Source organism: Arachis duranensis, chromosome 9, assembly GCF_000817695.3.
Source record: "Arachis duranensis cultivar V14167 chromosome 9, aradu.V14167.gnm2.J7QH, whole genome shotgun sequence".
In the NCBI taxonomy this organism is placed as follows: Eukaryota; Viridiplantae; Streptophyta; class Magnoliopsida; order Fabales; family Fabaceae; genus Arachis; species Arachis duranensis.
In genome coordinates, this window is record NC_029780.3 from 76971974 (window position 1) to 76981014 (window position 9041).

The 9041-nt window shown below is 33.8% G+C and overlaps 1 protein-coding gene across 1 annotated transcript; it reads right to left on the reverse strand.

The window, feature by feature from the left end:
• Nucleotides 1-949: 949 nt before the first annotated feature.
• On the reverse strand, nt 950-8419 carry LOC107465974 (uncharacterized). The gene is made up of 7 exons (XM_016084961.3): nt 7981-8419; nt 7011-7243; nt 5849-6389; nt 4880-5237; nt 4345-4439; nt 2559-2753; nt 950-1972 (listed from the first exon to the last, which is right to left on the reverse strand). The coding sequence occupies exons 1-7, from the start codon at nt 8182-8184 to the stop codon at nt 1316-1318; spliced, it is 2283 nt and encodes a 760-aa protein (XP_015940447.1). The 5' UTR covers nt 8185-8419; the 3' UTR covers nt 950-1315.
• Nucleotides 8420-9041: the final 622 nt, after the last annotated feature.

The window sequence follows — 9041 nt, forward strand, 5'->3', positions numbered from 1 at the left end:
AAAGTATATTGATATTCAATTTCATAAAATCAGAGACTTGGTGAATGAAAAAGAAGTTGTAATTGAGTATTGTCTTGCTAAAGAACAAGTTGCAGATATATTTACAAAGCTATTGAAGACTTAGTTATGTTACAAGTTGAAAAAGATGTTTGAAATATTTAATTCTGCAAGTTTGATTTAAGGAAGGCAATGTTAGATAATTAAATCAAGAACATTCAAGGATAGTACAAATACTATATGCTAAAACATTAAAGAAATTCGAAATTAAATTGAATTGGAAACCATGTTGCACCCTCAATTAAGTGGTAGAAACTACAAGAATGCAAGTTATTTTTTCTAGTGCAAGACAACACAACATTCATGAAAAATAAAGAATTATGAATTGGAAGTTTCAAGTTGATGACTAAGCTTGAAAATTTTGAAGCAAATTTGAATAAGAAAGTTAACTAGTCAAAGTTTTTGCTAGTTTCATGAAATATTACAATTAGTACTTAGTTCTTATAAGAATTATTATTTTATTATGAAAATTTGCCTATATAAAAATTTCATAAGTATGTTGTTAATCATCTCTCCATATGAATGAAAATATATTGGATTATTAGAAATTTTCTTCTAATTTATGAGTGTGTTGTTGGTGACTTTGAAAGCCAAAAAGATGATAGTATCGTTTATGAGTGAGTGATTCTGAGACCAATAAATTGTGAGTATTTTACTTGTAATTTTGCTTCCAAATCCAATCTGAACCACCCAATTACATCCTTTGTTTACTAGACCTGCCAAGAGGGGTGTTTATCCTTACAAGTGATAAAGCTGACACAAAACGTTCTCATAATTAACAAAAACATAAAAGGAATGGTCATTCAATTGTTCGAATTAACTATTTCTACTATCTGCTTGATAGTTGTTGAAGTTAGATCGGGTTGGCTAATTAACAAAGAACTCATCAATAGAAGTTCAAGAATATAAAATGCTATAACTGAACTATTCCTCAAATTTGAGGATATGAATGCAAAACTCAGCAACTAGACAAGTTCTCAATGTGTTGTTTAGCTGTGGCTGTGACAAATTTACAAGAGACAATGTATCTTTGACCTCCTCATGACCTGACAATATTTTCTTAGCTAGGATCATTAACATACCTATAAGCCCCAGTTTGATCTTCTAAGCAACTTAAAATGTACAACTAAAAAATGAAACAATATCTGATACCTCCAGTTTGTTCTGCCGTATAGAAGGTACTTGTCTGTCACATTCATAATCAACAACTGATCATGAATGAACAACATATCTGCATTTCCCATTTACGCTCTGGTTCTCATGGTCCTCGCATCTTCTCAACAATGTGCCTGCTTTTCTCTTCAAGATGACGCCTTTTCTCTTCGAACTTCTCACCCATCTTCTTCCGCAAATCAAACATCCTTTCCCTTCTCCCCATTTTCCTTGGCGTTCCCTCATCTTGCTCAATAGAATGATTGCGTTTCTCAGCTACCAAACTTCTATCCACTGATATGATCTGAGAGTTATCCTCCATCCTATGTTCACTAGTTTCGTCTTCGTCATTTTGTGAAGGTGTTCCAAATGGCTCCGAGTCTCTAGTTTCTTGTGGTTTGTCATTCTCTAATAAAGGCGTTGTCAATTCTTCCAACTTTCTGCTGCTTTCCAGGGATGGTTGGCTTGATGAACTTTGTGGAAGAGCAGAGTATGATGATTTGCTGGTCGGCTCTTTACTAGGTTTAGGAATTTTAGGCCTTTGTTGTTTGTGGTCCGAACCAGTACTCGAAGTACATGCATTAGCTTTCACTCCACCAGAAGGTTGATTATTGCTATCATTTGAACTGTCAACCGCAAATTCTTGGTTAATCCATATGAATGGAGCAACAGTGCGAGGAACCCAATCATTCTTTTCTGCTAACATCCATGGGATACAAATGGATTCACAATTGGGGAGTACTAAAGTTTCCCAAATTCCTGCCTGCAGGAGGAAAAGAAATAGTGAAATTTTATAGATTCCCTTTTGGCGGGGAAAAGAAAAATACCAGCTCAATCTCTTGTCCCGAAAATCCAAATTCCAATTTGTGTATAACTGACCATATTTGAGACAAGCTCAACCAGAAAGTAATAAAATGAGAGAAACTTAGGCACTTAAAAGGGGGTCCATATAAACAGATAGACGGAGACAAAAAAAAATTGCTTATAGAAGATTTATCCTCATTTAATACAATTACTGACACCTGCGATATATGTAAACTCGGTCTAAGTTTAAATAGCCTATGGTCGAGTTACGCTTATGACAACCAACATAAAATTTGTCTATGCATGGCCATGACCATGACGCAATGACGTCTTTGGATCCATGTAGGGTTGTGTTAGGTTTGCACAACCAACGTAAAACTGTCGCATCCCAATGAATGGACACGACGCAATGACGTCTTGGATCCATGTAACCGACTCCACCTAGTAGGAAAAGGCTTTCTTAAGAGTTAAGAGAGTTACACACTGAATAAAAACTGTAGGAAAAGAATGATCTTTGGCTTGAATTCTTTAATGAAATTACATACCTTTATTCTATTGATGAGGTACGAAGCAATGTGCCCACTAGCTATCTTACGTTCTCCAACAGATGACTCCAAGCTAAAATCAATATCTGGCATTGATGTGAAACCGTACCAGAGTTGATCAGACGGAGGTGGCTTTACATGCAAACGCAATGTCCCTCTGAGGGATTCTACCTTTATTGCCAAAGAGAGCGGAACCTTTTGATAAGAAATAATCAGTTACTCTGAGAATAAAACACCTTTGGCTGTTTCAATAATAATAATAATAATAAACGCACATATCATCAAATATAAATGTCTCTAGGTGCATGCATCAAAATGGTCTAGAATTGCAATATTATGCACCTTGTCAATGATGTTGTATATTATCAAAAACCTACAAAGTGGTTATGCGTGTAGTGACAAGAAAAATGAAGATAATATTAAGAATCATAACCAAAAAAGATTCAACTCACGCACTTCAGTTAATTTAGTTATTAAAAAATTCAGATAAATATATTAACCAACACTTATTGAAAGCAGAAGTCAGTGTTACTCGAACCAATATATTTGTATATAGGAGAAGATGTCAGCTTGCTGCTGAATCTTTCTAAGTAAGAACAGTTTGAGGATTTTCAAATTCAATGCTCTGGTACAAAGAAAAGAGAAGTTTAGCACAAATATGCAATTTTAACAAAAGTCTGTGACTCTCAAGAACCTTCTTGAGATAATCTTGAATTGCATGCTACTTCTGTATAGATTATTCATTTAAATTAACTCATTGTCTTCCAATTGGGAACACTCATGCCCATGGTCATAAACTTGCTGGAAAACAAATGACAATCAGCCACCAGAAAATTACACGATATGATAAACTTTCTATGCATGTCAAAAAAAGAAAAAAAAAACTTTATGATGTCATGAAAACCTATTTGGTTAGAATTCATTTAATGTAACTTTCAAGTAGTATGTTGTAGTACATACACCATTTCAAAATACCGGTCATATATATTGAAATCAAAAGAAAACTAAGTAATAATGGTCTCATTGGAAGCTTCCTGTTTGGCATGTTTGATATGGATTTGTGCAAGTTTGCTAGTCAGTGTCTACCCATTCAGTTTCAAGGATTCAGAAGAAGAAAGAAAGCAATTTTGTGACATTGCAGTTTATGGGTAATGTGAGTGGTATGGCAATGGTTGGAAAGAAACACACGTATACTCAATGATATTTCATTACCTCTTAAATTTGTTATGCATCACATAATTTTCAAGAACCTATCTTTTCAGACATGAAAAGGGATTGACTCTAATACAGTTACTAATTTCGTACGAGTTCTTTCATTATGGTTTCTTTTACTGATTTTATTTGTTGGGGATTTCTTATCCTACAATCTTGATTGTTTCTTTATCCAGCTTTACCTTATAAAGTTCTTCTATCAATACACACACAAAGACCTCCCTTGTGGTTAATTTTCATTGGTCTTTTTCTATATTTTCCAACAAAAGGACAGTCTCTTCACTGGTTTGGTAAATCTTACGGAGAAGTTAATTCAAGTTACTCAAACAAGAAGTTATTTTTCAAAAAATTTAGGGTGAAATAACAAGCTCGTGTGCCAAAATATAGGAGGATCTGTGCAACACACACACTATTTAACTGAGAAAAAAGGAATAAAGGAGAGAAGATGCCAATTTATTATGACCACACCACATTAGTGAAATAGCAGAAATTCAATAACAGTGAAAGGGACTGGTAAAGTGTAACTGAAAGAAGAAACCATGGAATAAAGGAGGAAAATATAAGAAAATGGTACCTGTGAAACCTGTTTGGCAAGAGACTTTAATATAGATTTCCATCTTGATCCAGTTGAGGAAGACAAAATCTTCTTAAAGCTCTTAGACACATCTGCTAAGAGAAAGCAAGAAATGATGGAAGTAAATTGAAGTTTGAAAAATAACAAAAAAGTATTGGATGTTCAAACAATAATGAAAGTGGAGACCTCATGTCCTGTTTTTATTTCCATTTTTCATTTACTTTTTTGTTTTTGTTTTAAAATTGTGTGAGGGAGATAGTTAAAATAGGAAATATAAATTGTTTTAACTATTGTCACCTTGACAGAATCCTTAAAATGGGAAACACAAAAAATGGGATAAAAAAAGAAGCCAAACAGGCCCATAATTGTGAAACAGATTGAACAACCTCCGAGACAACCAAGTTCAAGTAGATTTCCCGGAAGAAAGACAAACAACATAAATAATTGTGTTTGACACAACTCAAGAGGAAAGTTCATTATAGGATGCACGTAGAAAATGCATAAATAACTGGACTTGATAGGACTCATCACTAACCAGTGTTCCAATCATCATCGTCTTCTTTTTCCTCTTGTAAATCATTCTTTCTTTCCTCAAGATTCAATTGTTTTCCTAAATCTTCAAAACCTTCAAGAAGATCTGATGGGACAGCTCCTCCATCACTTACCTCTGGATTTGAGTCCTCTGTTTCAAGTTCACCAACTTCAAGCCTTGTTTCGATCTCTACCACCACACCTCCAGAATATTCAATGTCAACTTCAAAGGCCCATACCTCACTCAGTTCCATAGGAAGAACCCTCATTCTAGCTATACAAGGTGGAATATTCCCAGTATTGATGTCAGTACAGATGACTTCACCAATATAGCTGGGAGTCCTCATATTGGACAATGATCTCTGTTAGATTTTAATAAAAAAATAATAAGAATAAGAAATTAAAGAAGGAAACTTAACAAACAACAACCACCTCTCTAGCAGCAACCATAATGAAATTAACAAGTAGTGCACTATGACCATAAGTCCATGACGGAATTGCTGCATAAACATTGGTGGGGAAAACAAAATGCATGATTACATTCTCTCCAATTCTGTTCAAAAAAATTTTTAAATCAATTAATTACATTTTCCATTCACCAGATTGAAAAACTCTGAAACGGAAGAGATGCCTTTTGATTAGTTAAACTAACAAATTTTCTCTACAAAAGAACACATTTGGAAAGAACAGTGGCTGTATTCTTAATGTTTTATATTTAGCACAATTTAAATTCTATGAGTATAACCTTGAGCTTTATCGAAGAACTAGGAATGAAAAGGTTACTCAATACTCAAAAGATAGAATATCTGTTATCATGTTTCCAGCAACAATAAGCAAATATTCTCAATTTGAATAACAAGTACAGATAAATGCAAGAAATTCATAATTAAGCACAATGATCTCCACTTATACATTGATGCAAAAGAAAGATAACTAAACAAACTCACACGAATCCAATGGGACAAGTACAAACCTGAATCCGTGATTGAATCGATTTCTTCAACTCTGTGTTTCCTTTGACATCAAAAAATAGTCGAGAAATCAACAGATTCCAACATAATGTTCCCTCATCAATGCCAAACTTCTCCTCAGCATCAGCATCATCTACTACCAAGGAACTCTTATGCTTTCCTGTTGGAGCATTTTTCATCAATCCAGTGGCCAAAACTGCATCTTGACCAGCACGAAGCTTCTCACTGTACTTTTTTTCGTCATGGCCTAACAATAAAGCTGAACTTGATTTATGTTCCAAACCAACCCGGGAAGTTCTTTTTGAAAACTTCTTCATCATAAAAAAATGAAATACAGAATTTAAGGATGTTAAATAATTATGAAATTCTTCATGCAACTGGGAGAACCATTTGATTTTATCCTTTTGATCACATGAAACCAGATGGAGAGCTTTACACCAGGCTTCTTTCTCCCATGAAGTTTCGAGATATATGTAGAGGGTTTTGCTTCCATCATATATTGCAGAGCCCTTACTTTCTAATTTGATGGGGAACCTTTTTGCCCTATTAAGTAAACCATTAATCAAATAAGAACTTGAAACATTTAATTTCTTGAACGAATGATCAATAAATAAAATAAAATTCATCTCTCCAATATTATGAAACGAATACCCCCAAAATCCATGCTATCACATGACACCCATTTTTAAGAAGCAGAAAAAGACAAAGAAATGACATTCTCTATATGAATACACATATGAGGAGAATTCAGAAAAAGAAGTCCATTTTTACAGCTTTGAAGTTTTGAATCAAACGTTGAAATAAAAAATCATGCACAATGCACTTGAAAATGTTTGCCTTTGAAAGGAATAAAATAAGTTACAGAAGACGACTGCAACTCTAGCATAACCAATTTAGTCAAGAATATAATACTCACTATGGTAATTCATTATAACCTATTCATTTCTTTTCTTTACACTGATACTAAATAGTTAAACCCATGTATGCGTGTGCAGTTAAGAGAAAACCAGCAATGATAGGAATCACAAACAAAAGAGAGGCAGCATGAGATAAAATTGGAAAAAAGGATATGCATGAATATCACCAAATAAACATCGACACTCTTCCTATTTACTGTGAGAAATTAGATACCACCAAATGAAAGTGACTACAAAATCACATTACCATTTTCTTGAAGAAAAGCTTGAAGCTGACACAGCCTGAACTGTGCAGCCCTTGAGTTCAATTGTTCTCTGCAAACCATCAGACTCTCTTAGAAGAAGCGATTGACCCTTGATCTGCCCATACATTTTGATAGGGGAAACCTCTAAGAGCTCCCTTTTTCTTTTTTGTTCTTTTGATGGTTTATCCAGCCATGATCTCCAAACTTCTTCTGACTCTAGAACCCATAGAACACCCTGCAAGAAGAAGCTAATTAGAATTAGATGAGGAGTAATAAAATGGATTAAAAATTGTGGAAATTAATGATTCCCAAATGAAGGTTTCAAATCCGTAATTTAGTATTGCATAATCAAAACCTAAAACCTAACAGAGTACCGTGCGGAGTTCCTTACTGGGTTTTCCCCACCCTATGTACAAGACTTTCCTTTTTCCAAATTCTTTAAACATCAATATTTTCTTTGAAATCATTGTGATTAGTGGCACAAGGCTTGGTTAACATTAAAATAACTATTTTCCATAAATCAGAAGCTCTACTTTCCTTCTTTCTTTCTATTTCCATTTCCCAATTCCAACCACTAAGAGCCAAAAATGCGAAGGACTAACTAATTGCTTCCTATGAAACTCACTTTTATATCTGCAGATAAATCGCAGTCTTCAATTTACACGAAGCATACACCAAATCAAAAATGAAGCTCACGTCAACAGAAAAAAAAAAGGCAAAAGAAACTGAAGAACATACAATGAATTTTACTCGAAAGCATAAAAAATCAGCTCAAATTATTATTATTGTACCAGCATTATTATTAACGAATTAATTTAATTAATTGATTAATATCATTCAGTTTGCTAAAGCGCGTAACGTAGTAATATAATTAAAAATACGATTAATTTAAATTTAAATTTTGAAAGAAAAAAAAGAGGGAGAAAAAGAAGGATTTGAGTTGAGTTGAGTTGAGTTGAAGAATCGAAGAACCTGCTTCTTGGAGACGAAATCGAGAGACTGGAGAGGATCGAGCTCAGCGGGTGGTGGTTGGGAAGCAGCGATTCGGGATTGGTCTCTATCGGCCTTAAAACGCAGTCGTTTGAGGATGAAGAAGAGTGCGAGAGCTTGGGCCGCAAGAACCGCCGCAACCCCAACAATGAAGCCAACAAAAATCAGTGCAGATACCCACACCATTCTCGATTCTGACTGACGCTGACACCAGAGCTTGGATTGAATAAGAGACTCTGAGAAGTTAAATTCAAGTGAGAGAGAGAGAGGAAGTTGGAAGATGGAAAATGGAATGAAGAAGAAGAGTTGCTTTGTTTCGTTGTTGTGGGAAACAGAACACAAAGGAAGGAAGGAAGGAAGGAAGGAAGCGCGTTGTGGGAAGAAAGAAACACGTAACAGTAACAATAACAGTAACAGTAACGGCCAGAGACACAGTCGCACCGAGTCATTTCCAATAATCTATTTTTAAATAACTAGTAAATTGTCTATTTGACCCCTGAATATCAAAACACTTATTGTTCATAAATAAATTTGTTTATAACTTTAAATTTCAAATATAAAAATTATAATATTTTATAAAATATATTTGTAAAAAAATTATAAATAAAAATACCTCCAACACGATCAATTTTTTCTCAAAAAATAGATGCTTTTGAATTGGTTTAGTTTTTGTTTGATTAATGTTTATTTTTTTCTAAAAAACAGATCATATGCCAGTGCTATTTATTTACCCAAACAGAAAAAATTAATTTGACTGCAATTTCAAGAAAAATATAGACGAATGTTATTATTTTGGACAGACAAATAATTGAACTTCTTTTTTTAGATATTATTTATATATCAAAATTAATTACTAAAATTAATTATTAATATATTTATATTTTTAGTGACTGATTTTAATAGACAGGTAACCTAATTTTTTTTCTTAGTAAAATAGCCCTCCACATTGAATTCGGGTAAAGTACCGATGAGGTTAACTCACAGGTCACGACTAAATGCTTAAATCTCAAATAACACCAACGTATCAACGAAGATACCTCTTC

Excerpts from the sequence above, each read along its gene's own strand:
- LOC107465974 (XM_016084961.3), bottom strand. The coding sequence starts at position 8,184 with ATGGTGTGGGTATCTGCACTGATTTTTGTTGGCTTCATTGTTGGGGTT. Across the intron at positions 4,440-4,879 it reads CGATGATGATTGGAACACTG|CAGATGTGTCTAAGAGCTTT; the intron begins GTTAGTGATGAG and ends GCTTTCTCTTAG. Across the intron at positions 1,973-2,558 it reads ACCTCATCAATAGAATAAAG|GCAGGAATTTGGGAAACTTT; the intron begins GTATGTAATTTC and ends TTCCTCCTGCAG.